The sequence below is a fragment of the Bison bison genome, unplaced genomic scaffold, assembly GCF_000754665.1.
Source record: "Bison bison bison isolate TAMUID 2011002044 unplaced genomic scaffold, Bison_UMD1.0 scf7180017864280, whole genome shotgun sequence".
Taxonomy (NCBI): Eukaryota; Metazoa; Chordata; class Mammalia; order Artiodactyla; family Bovidae; genus Bison; species Bison bison.
Genome location: NW_011494852.1, coordinates 1,359,012 through 1,372,776, shown reverse-complemented (window position 1 = coordinate 1,372,776; position 13,765 = coordinate 1,359,012). Strand labels below are relative to the sequence as shown.

The window sequence follows — 13,765 nt, the reverse complement described above, 5'->3', positions numbered from 1 at the left end:
TGGAGGAAGTACAGAGCACTCCTTGTGGGGTCACGTGGGAGGTCAGGGCAGGTGTAGGCAGAGAGAAATTGGCAGGACCTGGGGCACACGCCTTTATTAGGGTCCATGGGTGGAATGCTTTGGGGTTCCTGGGCTAGAGCCAGAAGAGCAGAGTTTTGGTAAGCTTCAGTGGGGATGGGGAAGGATCTTACCTAAAGGGTGCACAAAGGGAAGGCCCTGGGAGGTGGGGAAGAGTGCCTTTCACAGGCGTCCCTGGGGGAGTCATGCCATGAACTTACATTGACTTGTGACTCCGCTGGCTGTTATCTAGGGCCTGTGTTCCAGAGTGGGCCTAGTGTTACTTCAAAGCCCCTGCGGGCCTCTTGGCCACAGAAAATGGATGCCAAGGCAGCGGGGTCATGGAGTGGTTTACCAGAACTCTCTACAGCAACTCTGTGTTGCCTTTAAGATGTACACCCCAAGCAGACACAGGGAGTTCAAAAGAAAAAGGCAGATAAAGCTATACTACTCAAATACAAACCAAAAGAAAAGTGGTAAATTACATGAATATCTGACAAGATAAATGCTAAGGTAAAAAAACTCTACTTAACAAAGAGGATCAATTCATAGGGATAAAGGGTTCAGTCCATCAGGTAGATGTTTAAATTTGTGTGCACTCAGAAAAAAGTTCATTCACATCAACACATTTGGAAATTTAGATGAAATGGTCACATTCCTTGAAAAATACAGCTTGTCAAAACCGACTCATAAAGAAAAAGAATACCTGAATATTCCTTCGGTCATTAAAGAAATTGAATCCAAAGATCTTCCCTTGAAGAAAACTATAGACTTAGAAACCTTCATGAGAGAACTCTGTAAATATTCAAGGAGGAAATAATTCCAGTCTCACATAAACCCTTCTTCAAGAACAGAAGAAGAGTTAATGCTCTCTAATTCATTTTCTGAGGTAAATACAACCTTGATGCCAAAAGCCAACAGTGATGGTTTAAGAAAGGAAAATTACAGTTCATTTTCACTTATGCTTCTAGATGTAAAAACTCTAAAATTAAAGTCACTCGCTCATGTCCTACTGTTTGCAACCCCATAGAGTCCATGGAATTCTCCAGGCCAGAAGTCTGGAGTGGATAGCCTTTCCCTTCTCCAGGGGATCTTCCCAACCCAGGCATCAAACCCAGGTCTCCCGCATTGCAGGCAGATTCTTTATCAGCTGACCCACAAGGGAAGCCCTAAAAAAAAAAGCTTCTAAAAACAGTATTAGTAATAGATATGAACTTCCTTAATGGTTCTATTAAAAAATAAAACAATAGTAAATGTCACTGTTAGTGGTGAAATGTTGTACGCTTTCCTATTGAGGCTGGAAACAAGACAAAGATGCCCTCTGATACCATTTCTAAACAACACTAACAACATTGTTACGAAATGGAAACTAGTGCCCATGGCAAGAAAAAAGTTATAAAGTTTGGGAAGAAGGAAATAATAGTGTCATTATTCATAGATGGTACAATTCCATATATAGAAAACAAATTACAAATATATCATTAGAAATAATTGATTTTTGTACTGCAGTAATCAAAACAGCAATGTAGGGACTTCCCTGGTGGTCCGTTGGTTACGAATCCACCACCAATGCAGGGGATGTGGGTTCGATCCCTGGTCTTGGAAGATCTCACATGCCATGGGGCAATTAAGACCATGTGCCACAACTACTGAGCTTACATTCTAGGGCTGTGACTCCTGACCTTGTGTGCTGCAGCTGCTGAAACCTGCACACCCGTATTCTGCAATGAGAAGCCAGCTCGCCACAACTAGAGAAAGCCTGCACACAGCAACAAAGACCTAGCACAGCCAAAAAAATAAATGCAGCATGGCACTGGCAGAGAAAAAGACACGAGTCCGTGGGAAAGAACAGAGCGCCCACAAATAAACCCACACACCTACAGTCACTTAATCTTCCACAGAGGAGGCAAGAATATGCAATAGGGAAAACCTGGCCCCTTCAGCAAGTGGTGGTGATAAGGTGGACGGCCACATGCAAATCAATGAAGTGAGAACACACGCTCTCACCGTATACAAGCTGTGTACCTATGGCTGATTCATGTTGAGGTTTGACAGAAAACAACAAAATTCTGTAAAGCAATTATCTTTCAGTTAAAAATAAATTAAAAAGAAAAAAACTCAAAATGGCTTAAGAACTTAAACATAAGATGTGACACCATAAAACTCCTAGAAGAGAACATAGGTAAAACATTCTCCAACATAAATCGTACGAGTGTTTTCTTAGATCAGTCTCCCAAAGACAATAGAAATAAAAACAAAAATAAATGAGACGTAAGCAAACTTTCAAGCTTTACCACAACAAAGGAAGCCATGCATGCATGCTCAGTCGCTTCAGTCATGTCCAACTTTTTGCAACCCCATGGACTGTAGCCTGCCAGCCTCCTCTGCTCATGGGGTTCTCCAGGCAAGAATACTGGAGTGGGTTGCCATGCCCTCCTTCAGGGGATCTTCGGACCCAGGAATCGAACCTGCATCTCCTGCATTGCAGGGGGATTTCTTACTGCTGAGCCACCAAGGAAGACCCTTAAGCAAAATGAAAAGACAGTCTACAGAATGGGAGAAAATATTTGCAAATGATGCGACCAACAAAGGTTTAATTTCCAGAATAAACAAATAGGTCATACATCTCAATAGCAAAAACAACAACAAAAACCAATTGAAAAACAGGTGGAAGACCTAAAGAGACATTTCTCCAAGAAGACATACAGAGAGCTGATATTCACATGAGACCTTGTTCAACATTGCTAATTTTGAGAAGTACAAGTCAAAACTACAGTGAGGTATCACCTCATGCTGGTCAGAATGGCTATCATTAAAAATTCTACAAGTAACAAATGCTGGAGAGGGTGTGAGAAAGGGAACCCTTCTACCCTGTTGGTGGGAATGTAAGTTGGTTCAGCCACTGTGGAAAACATGGAAGTTCCTCAGAAAACTACAAATAGAATTACCGTATGATTTAGCAATCCCATTCCTGGGCATGTATCCAGACAAAACTATAATTCAAAAAGATACATGCACCCCTATGTTCATAGCAGCACTGTTCACAATATCCAGGACATTGAAACAACCTAATGTCCCTCAACAGATGAATGGATAAAAATGAGGCTGCTGCTGCTAAGTCGCTTCAGTCGTGTCCAACTCTGTGTGACCCTATAGACGGAAGCCCACCAGGCTCCCCTGTCCCAGGGATTCTCCAGGCAAGAACACTGGAGTGGGTTGCCATGTCCTTCTCCAATGCATGAAAGTGAAAAGTGAAAGTGAAGTCGCTCAGTCATGTCCGACTCTTTGTGACCCCATGGACTGCAGCCTACCAGGCTCCTCCGTCCATGGGATTTTCCAGGCAAGAGTACTGGAGTGGGTTGCCATTGCCTTCTCCAAAAATGAGGCAGTACATATATATTAGGTTGGTGCAAACATAATTGTGGTTTCAGATTGTGAATTTTAAATCATCATAACTAGGCTCAAACACATCTTTATTTATCAAAAATAGGAATCATTAAAATCAACACATTTTTGCCAATGAGAAATAAGTTTGTTCCTGTAGCATAAAAATCCGTGCAGAATGCAACGAACTCCTGGAAAGCATTTCCTGCTAGTTGTGGAAGCATTTTCCCTCCAAAAAGTTGTCAAGATGCTTGAAGAAGTGGTCATCGGTCGGCAAGAGAGGTCAGGTGAATATGGCAGATGAATCAAAACTTTGTAGCCCGATTCGTTCAGCTTTTGAGGTGTCGGTTGTGTGATGTGTGGTAGACATTGTTGTGGAGAAGAGTTAGGCCCTTCTGACCAGTGTAGGCATTGCAGTTTTCAGTGCCTCGAGAAGGGTCAGACACGACTGAGCGACTTCACTTTCACTTTTCACTTTCATGCATGGGAGAAGGAAATGGCAACCCACTCCAGTGTTCTTGCCTGGAGAGTCCCAGGGACGGCGGAGCCTGGTGGGCTGCCGTCTATGGGGTCTCACAGAGTCGGACACGACTGACACAACTTAGCAGCAGCATTGTTTTGCTGAGCATAGTTCTCAGATGCAATGGTTTTGCTGGGATTCAGAAAGCTGTAGTGGATCAGACAGGTGGAAGACCACCAGACAGTGGCTGTGTTTTTTTTTTGGTGCAAGTTTGCTTTGGGAAGTGCTTTGGAGCTTCTTCTCAGTCCAACCACTGAGCTGGTCATCACTGGTTGCCTATAAAATCCACTTTTCATCACAATCCAGTTGAGAAATAGTTCATTGTTTTTGCGTGGGGTAAAAGCAGATGACACTTCAAAACAACCATTTTTTAAAATTTTCGGTCAGCTCACAAGACACCCACTTACCAAGTTTTTTCACCTTTCCAATGTGCTTCAAATGCTGAACAACTGCAGAATGGTCGATGTTGAGTTCTTCAGCAACTTCTTGTGCAGTTGTAAGAGGATCAGCTTTGATGACGCTTTCAGTTGTTCATTGTCAACCTCCGATGGCCGGCCACTACACTCCTCATCTTCAAGGCCATTGTCTCCTTTGCAAAACCTCTTGAACCACTACTGCATTGTAATTTCGTTAGCAGTTCCTGGGCCAAATGCATTGTTGATGTTGTGAGTTGTCTGTCTTGCTTTATGACCCGTTTTGAATCCAAATAAGAAAATAGCTTGGAAAAAAAAAAAATTAATTAAAAAAAATTAAAAAAAAAAGAAAATAGCTCGAATTTGCTTTTTTTCTAACGTCACTTCTGTGGTCTATAATAAATATAAAATAAACAGCAAGTAATAAGTCATTAGCAAAAAACATAAAGCAAGAAATGCACATTGAAATCATGTAGAACATAGCCACATTTAAGAATGTATTCCGATATCAAATGGCAAAGTTCAGCAATACAAAGCCACAGTTACTTTTGTACCAACCTAATGCAGGGGACTACTGCTCAGTCATAAAAATTAACAAAACAACTCCATTGGCAACAACATGGATGCAACTGGATAAGTGAAGTAAGTCAGAAAGAAAGATAAATACCATATGATATCACTTATACGTGGAATCTAAAATATAACACGAACCTATCATGAAACCGAAACGGAATCACAGACATAGAAAGCAGACTGGTGGTTGCCAAGGAGGAAGAGAGTGGAAGAGGGGTGGATTTTAAGTTTGGGGTTTCAGATGCACACTTCTGTTTACAGAATGGATAAATAAGGTCCTACTGCGTAGCACAGGGAACGATATTCAATATCCTGTGATAAAGCGTAACGGAAAGAATATGGAAAAGAATGTGTGTGTGTGTAGATATATATATATATAAATGTCTGAGTCATTTTGCTGTAGAGCAATAATTAACACGTTAACAAATCAACTATACTTCAGTTAAAAATAAATAATAGTGAACTCTTGCAAAATTGGTAGAAACAATTTATAAAAAACTAAGACTGCACTTCCAATGCAGGGAGCCCAGGTTCAATCCCTGGTCAGGGAACTAGATCCCACATGCCTTAACTAAAGATCCTGCATGCCACAGCTAAGACTCCTGTGCAGCCAAATAAATAATATTTTCTAAAAATTTAATCATATTTCTTTGTAGGAATAAATATATAGACAGTGACATTTTGAAGAAGAATCCCTCCCCTCCCCCGCAAAAAAAAGGAAAGGAGGAAGGGAGGTACTGTTAACAAAGCCTCACAAATAGGAATAGAAAGATTCACAGTACTTTTATTGGAAAAATCATTAAACTTTATTGATAATTTCACTGGGTAAACAATGCCAAGTTGATAGGTTTTTGCTTTTGGAGTTTTTTCCCATTCAGTTTACAGATGTTCTCCATATGAAATGCTACATTTTACTTGTTTCTACGTTTGTTCCATTAAGCAATGCCCCAGTAAACTTTCTTGTGCAGATTAATGTTTCCCTAAATACATAGGTAGAGGTGGCATTGTTTGGCCATAGAGTAAATGCACATTTTAGATTTTGACCTATTGTTCTCTGAGGTAGCTGTGCACACCCAGCAGCACTTTCCCAGCATTTCCTGTTGTCTTTGGTTGCTCTTCATTATGAACTTTTTGATTGATTTTGTGAACTAGATTTTGCTACCAAGTGAGCGATGAAAACACTTTTAAATAAAATTCTAAAATCCAAACAAAAAACAGCAGAGAACCAGGAGGGAAAGATGGAAGGAAGGGGTAGTTAGGAAGTTTGGGATCAACATGTACACACTTGTGTATTTAGAATGGATAGCAAACAAGGACCTACTTTATAGCACAGGGAACTCAAACTCTGCTCAGTGTTATGTAGCAGCCTGGACCGGGCAGGAGTTTGGGGGAGAATGGATACATGTATATGTATGGCTGTGTCCCTTTGCTATCTACCTGAATCTATCCCATTGTTAATCTTCTTTACTCCAATATAAAATAAAAAGATTATTTAAAAAAACAGCAAATAAAAAGATAAAAGGTGAGTTTAATTCAAACATCAATTCTGTGGGGTGTCCACTCTTTGACTAACTAAAACTAGTCAACTAGGAAACAGTGGAAAAGTGGAAACTGTTTAGAAAATTACTGTTTAGGGAGCCAACTCAGGCTGAAGTCATTGAAATTGTGTGGCAAGTGAGGCCAACCCCAAACATATACAGTGTGAGGCTTGTTCAGTAGCCAGCCAGCCAGGAAGGAAGCCCCATGTGGTACCCAAAGAGACTCCGTGGTACCTGGAGAGCCCCCATCTCTCAGCATCTCACCCAGTAGCCTCTGGGTGTGTGGCCATACCTGTTCATTCTCGGTTATTTCAGGAAAATTGAGCAAGAAAACCAGTGAAGGAACAATCTTCTTTCAAGCATCATTTTGCCAGAATTATATACTATTTGTATGCCCTCCTTGTTTTATCGTTTGTTTATCAAAAAAAACATAATTATTTAAGTCTGAAATAAAATTTGTTTTAGCCTTAGGATTTGAGGGAGGGGCAATTATAACTGTGTTAAGAAAAAAAAAGAGCTGTCTTAAATTCTTTCTGAAAGGAGTGGAGTATTTGTTTTTGCTGTTCAGCCGCTCAGTCGTGTCCGACTCTGCGGCCCCGTGGACTGTTGCCCGCCAGGCTTCTGGAGTGTGCTCAGACTCACGTCCACTGATGCCGTCCCACCATCTCATCCTCTGTCGTCCCCTTCTCTTCCTGCCTTCAGTCTCTAACAGCATCAGGGTCTTTTCCAATGAGTTGGCTCTTCGTTCACATCCGGTGGCCAAAGTATTGGAGCTTCAACTTCAGCATCAGTCCTTCCAGTGAATATTCAGGATTGATTTCCTTTAAGTATATTTATATACATACACAGAGACATGAACAAAAATTGTGAGCAGAAAAAGGGATGAGATCATCACCATCAGAGGAGTATGTCTACAGCCAGGCCCTCTCTGCTGCCCTGCAGGAACTCCCCACCAACTCCCCCAGGGGTTGCCTGAGGCTGTTCCCACAGAGGCCTCCAAAGGAGCCCCCCGGGCTGCCTGGCAGTGGCCACCTCATTTAACCTCACTGTATTGGATGCAAGCTGGTGATATTTTTGTCCATCAGCCAGTTGCAGAAAGAAGAAGAGAAAGAAAATGCTGAGATGGAAGAGTTGATGGAAAAGCTGGCAGCCCTGCAAGTACAGAAAAAGAGCCTGCTCTTAGAGAAGAAAAATGTGATGGCTAAAAACAAGGCACTGGAAGCTGAACTCGAAAAGGCACAGAAAATAAATAGGTAGGTTTTTTTTTTTTCTCTTAAACTGTTTTTCTTTTTTTAATAGTTAAAAAAAGACCATTGAATATTCTATTTCATATTCTTTATCTTTTCTTTTTCTCATATTGGCAATGAAATGGAAAGGGATAAATGAGATTACTAAATATCAAAATATAAAATATGACCAATGTTATAATGATGACCCTTAAGAATCTGAAATTTCTTGAAGTTCTTTACTAAGTGTTGCCCAAAAGTCTAATCCAGGGATTAATGGATTTCTTTTTCACAAATGCCTTTTAAAGAACACAAGCCAAAAATTAATATAATATTAGCCTGTTACTTGGGTTAAACATTTTGCAGTTTCTGTTGTCTTGAAGTCAATAGTTAATGCTTCCTTTAAAATTAAATTCAGGTACCTATTCTCACTTTGAAACTTCATGGAAGATTGAGGTTGATGAAGAATATACTTAAATGCTCACATACTTGCTGTTTTTATAATACAGATATTCACTGTGCCCTGGCCATGCAGGCTAATACATTTTTTTATTCCACCATTTGGGGGCACTCTCTAGGAGATCTCAAAAGAAAATTGATGTCCTCAAAAAGCAGGTGGAAAAAGCCATGGAGAATGAAATGTCCGCTCACCAGTACCTGGCAAATCTTGTTGGCCTGGCAGAGAATGTAACCCAGGAGCGTGACAACCTTGTGTTTTTGGTAAGTTTCCTCACATGCACCACAGCTGAGAACCTGGCACAGCCAGGTAAATAAATACTTTAAAAATCAGGTTGAAAAGAAAAGAATTCTATCTGTGTTCAGTAGAATTCATCCCAGTGACACAGTTTCAGTTCAGTTCAGTCGCTCAGTTGTATCCAACTCTTTGCGACCCCATAAATCGCAGCACGCCAGGCCTCCCTGTCCATCACCAACTCCCGAAGTTCACTCAGACTCACGTCCATTGAGTTGGTGATGCCATCCAGCCATCTCATCCTCTGTTGTCCCCTTCTCCTCTTGCCCCCAATCCCTCCCAGCATCAGAGTCTTTTCCAATGAGTCAACTCTTCGCATGAGGTGGCCAAAGTACTGGAGTTTCAGCTTTAGCATCAGTCCTTCCAAAGAAATCCCAGGGCTGATCTCCTTCAGAATGGACTGGTTGGATCTCCTTGCAGTTTAAGGGACTCTCAAGAGTCTTCTCCAACACCACAGTTCAAAAGCATCAATTCTTCGGCGCTCAGCCTTCTTCACAAAGGGGCACAAAGAGGCAGCTACAACAGGAGTACTCACGCCTACGTTACCCTGTCCTGGGCCTTGTGAGAGCCCCTTATATCTTACTTTATTGTTACTGGCATCTTCATTTCTAATCCTACCTTTAGGATGGGTTTTCCATGTGACTTATGGCAAGTTTTATTACCTGGGTCTTAGTTTAACTTTCTAGAAAATCAGTTGACACTATTATATTACCTTAGAAGGAATGCTCACCTTTACTTAATTTTTTTTTTTTTTTTTTTTACCATTTGAAACAGTTAATTTATAATACGTAGAAGTTTGTGTCCCATCTGGGTGTTAATCTAAGTCATTCCACTTTAGTGACATCCCTCTTGGATCTCCTGCCTGTCACATTTGGTTTGGAGAATGGCATTGTTATCCTTAATTTTGTCAATTACTCAAATAGTCAAGTGAGAAGTTTATTTGCTTTTGGAGTCCTTTAATGGACCGGAACCTTGTGGTCCAGAGTCAATGATAAGAAAGTGAAAGAGAGAGCCAGAGGGAGTGGGGGAGAGAGAGAGAGAGAGAGAGAGAGAGAGAAAGACACAGGGACCCAAGCTCTGATGGAGCAAAAATTGCTTTAATGATCTGTGAGTATATATAGGCTGTTGTACAAGAAATTTCTTTCGACAATGATAAAGATCAGCAAACCAAATGTACAGCAACCGTTACCAAGGGAACAAGGGATTAATAATCGTCACAAGGTCAGGAGACAATCCATATCTCAAGAAAGAGGATGGAGACTAAGCAGTTTTGTCTTTACTGAAGGAGATTCAACCCTGTCTCATATTATGACCTCAGTCCTGGGAGTGGCTTGCCGCTCCACTGATTTCTGATGACAGAAACTAATAAGGAACAGAGGATTTATGAGAAACAGCATGTAGGAATCCTCCTGTTAAACATTCCCTGATGATTTGCATCTTGGCACTTACTCTTTGGATGTGATGAAAGGAATGGTATATTTCCTGAGAATAGAAAAGGTGCTGAAAGTTTACATCCCCCTTGTTTGAGGGATTTGGATTTGCCTTTGGGTGCAGGAGGGGCGCCCAGCGTGCCACTCTTGGCTCTTCCCGCCCTCAGCTATTGGTCCAAGTTCTGCCCACAGCCCTCACACAGGGGTGAGGAATCTGGAGATGGCAAGTGGCAGAATGGTAATACTCTTTGTAATAATACTCTTAGCAGAAGAATGTTTTAATATTTTAAGTTTTCTATTAAACTAAGAACGCTTTGTTGTTTTTCTTCTTGCTTTACTCCATAGGCTAAATGTTTAGAAAGTGAGAACCATGGAGTTCTCAACAGAATGACAGAAGACAGTATTCGCTTGGGAAGGTTGAAAGAGAAAATTAAGGTACGCAGACATTTAGCCAGTTTCACCTGGAAACTGGCTACCTGGGGTCAGATTTCCATGTTTAAGAAAATGACCCATTTTGCATACATGTGTCACTAATTGTCCACAGAGTAAAGCAGTTTTGTTTCTCTGGCAGAAACAGTACTTCTTAAAAGTTTTTATTCATAAACTTAAAAAAATGTTTATACTTTTACTACTGTATAACATTTCAATGAATATCCTCTTATACAACTAACTTTATTTTAAAATCTGCTCAATGGTTTCCTTTGTAAAGGAATTGGATTTTAGGATCTCATGGGATGAACATTTGGACTTCTAAAATCAATTTGTGCACATTTTTCAGCAACTCCAGTGCTAACAGCATAATGGCTGTAGTTTGGGAGTTTACCATCATCTAGACTCACAAAGTAATCTGACTAAAAATGGGTTCTGTACCATTTCTCATCAGAACCTAATCCACGAGCTCAATTTATTTTTCCACCATTGCTGTAACAATAATCTGCTCTGGCCATCTGTTTTCAATAGCACCATCATCCCTCAAGTATCTCTCCATCCTTAATACAAGCCCCACCTTTGCCCCTGACCACTCCACCATCCCACATTGGTCCACCATGCCCCTGAGTACTGATGTTTCAGAACCAGTAAATCCCTGCATCTTCAGCTCTCCTCCAGCATTTTCTTGATCTGGTTTTCTTTTTTCACTTTTTATTTTGTGTCGTGGTATAGCCAATTAACAATGTTGTGATAGTTTCAGGTGAACAGGGAAGGGACTCAGCCACACACATACGTGTGTCCATTCTCCCCCACACTCCCCTCCCACCCTGGCGGCCACAGAACACTGAGCAGAGCTCCACGTGCTTGCTATACAGTAGGTCCTTCTTGGTTATCCATTTCAAGTCTAGCGGTGTGTCCAGGCAACCGTGGATTCGTCTCTAAGCCTGTGAGTCTCTTTCTGTTTTAGAAGTGAATTTGTATCATTTCTTTTTTAGATTCCGCATATAAGGCATGATATGACACTTCTCCTTCTCTGTCTGACTGACGTCATTCCACATGATACTCTCTAGATCCACCCATGCTGCTGCAGATGACGTCATTTCATTCTGAGTAGTATTCTGTTGTATATACGCACCACATCTTCCTTATCCACTCCTCTGTCGATGGACATTTAGGTTGCTTCCATGTCTTGGCTGTTGTAAACAGTGCTGCCGTGAACATTGGGGTGCATATATCCTTTTGGATCATGTTTTTCTCCAGATATGGGCCCAGGAGGGGGATTGCAGGGTGACATGGTAGCTCTATTTTTACTTTTTTAAGGAACCTCCGTACTGTTCTCCATAGTGGCTATACCAGTTTACATTCCCACCAGCAGTGCAGGAGGGTTCCATTCTCTCCACACCCTCTCCAGCATTTGTTGTTTGTGGATTTTTTGATGATAGCCATTCTGGTTGGTGTGAGGTGATATTTCATTTTAGTTTTGACTTGCATTTCTCTAATGATTAGCAGTGTTGAACATCTTTTCATGTGCTTCTTGGCCATCTGTATGCCTTCTTTGGAGAAATGTCTATTTAGGTCTTCTGGCCATTCGTTGGTTGGGTTGTCTGTTTTGATGCTGTTAAGCATCATGAGCTGTTTGTAGATTTTGGAGACTAATCCCTTGGTGGTCACATCATTTGTGGATATTTTCTCCCAATTTGTGGGTTGTCTTTTCATTTTTTGTTTCCTTTGCTGTGCAAAAGCTTTTGAGTTATAGTAGGTCCCATTTGTTTATTTTTTTATTTCAATAATTCTGGGAGATGGATTGAAAAAGACATTGCTGCAATTTATGTAAACTTTTCATGACATAAGTAAAGAGTTAAATCTATGTCTTGAAAGGGAAACTGACCCAGGATGGGCCTAGAAAATTGACACCAAGACCTGTGACTTCAAGATAAAGAAAAATTACCTTGGGAAATTCCCTGGTGGCCCAGTGGTTAGGACTCTGCATTTCCACTTCAAGGGGCTCAGGTTCAATCCCTGCTTGGGAAAGTAAGATCCAAAGCTGCTTGAGGTGACCAAAAAAAAAAAAAAAAAGAAGAAGAAGAAAAAGAAGGAGAAAAAATACCTTGGACATCCAGGTAAAAGATCAAGACATAAAAAAAGAAAGTCATGTTGACTTCATACTTCTCAACAGCAACACTGTATGCCAGAGAGCAGGAACAGTACTTCAGAAAGATTAAAAGGATGAGTGAAGATAATACAGGTTTATGCAAACAAGAAGAAAGCCAAGCTGTGATCTTTACATCTGCTAAGAGAAAATTTGGGCCAAAGCACTAAATGAAACCAAACAAAGGAAAAAAAAAGGGCGGGGGGAGGTCTTAATAATGCTAAAGACTACAATTAATAATAGTAGTTATTGGGACTTCCCTGCTGTCCAGTAGAAAAGACTTCCCCTTCAAATGAAGGGGGTTCGGGTTCAATTCCTGGTTGGAAAGCTAAGATCTTATGTGCTTTAGGGCTAAAAAACCAAACAGAAGCTATATTGTAACAAATTCAATAAAAGACTTTAAAAATGGTGCCCATCAAAAAAATTTTTTTTAATATATATAGTAGTTATGAATGTTTCTGTACTAAATAACACCAAAACTTATAAACTACAGGAGATAATAAGGGGAAATGGAAGCTTAGTGGAGCTTTAATCCACTTCTCTTAGTCCAGGACAGATCACAATGTTATACAAGAGTAAACGTACAGAATTTTACAGCATAATCTGTAAGGTATATTTATGTGTATATACCTATGTGCATGCGTGCTAAGTCACTTCAGTTGTGTCTGACTCTGCGACCCTATGAACTGTAGTCTGCCAGGCTCTTCTGTCCATGGGATTCTACAGGCAAGAATACTGGAGTGGGTTGGCATGCCCTCCTCCAAGGGATCTTCCTGACCCAGGGATCAAACCCACGTCTTTTATGTCTCCTGCATTGGTAGGCGGGTTCTTTAACCACCTGGGAAGCCCGTATATATCTATGTCTATATAGACATAGCTATATACAGAACAGTCACAAAAATTGATTATAGATTGGCTACCAAAAAATAAAGTTTCAGTAAGCTTCCAAAGTAGAAATAAGAAAGCTATCTGTTGACCAAAAAAATGAATACCAGAAATTAATAAATAAAATGAGAGTGAAAAGTATTCCTTCACCTGGACATGTAAAAACTGCAGTAAACGAATGACCCTTGGGTCAAAGAAGATGTATAAATTGAATGTCATGATTTCTTTTTTTTTTTTATTTTGTTATTGGAGTGTAGTTGATTTACAGTGTTGTGTTCAGTTCAGTTCAGTCGCTCAGTCATGTCCGACTCTTTGCAACTCCATGAATTGCAGCACGCCAGGCCTCTCTGTCCATCACCAACTCCCGGAGTTCACCGAGACTCACGTCCATCGAGTCAGTGATGCCATCC

The 13,765-nt window shown here is 40.7% G+C and overlaps 1 protein-coding gene across 4 annotated transcripts in view; it reads left to right on the top strand.

Moving 5' to 3' along the window:
- Nucleotides 1-13,765, top strand: part of CEP89 (centrosomal protein 89kDa) — an 83,867-nt gene that overhangs the window by 60,415 nt on the left and 9,687 nt on the right. For all 4 annotated transcript variants that reach the window (XM_010848931.1, XM_010848930.1, XM_010848932.1 and 1 more), the window contains 3 exons: nucleotides 7,571-7,738; nucleotides 8,290-8,431; nucleotides 10,238-10,327. In XM_010848931.1, coding sequence (XP_010847233.1) covers nucleotides 7,571-7,738; nucleotides 8,290-8,431; nucleotides 10,238-10,327 — 400 coding nt within the window. The remainder of the gene's footprint in view (nucleotides 1-7,570; nucleotides 7,739-8,289; nucleotides 8,432-10,237; nucleotides 10,328-13,765) is intronic.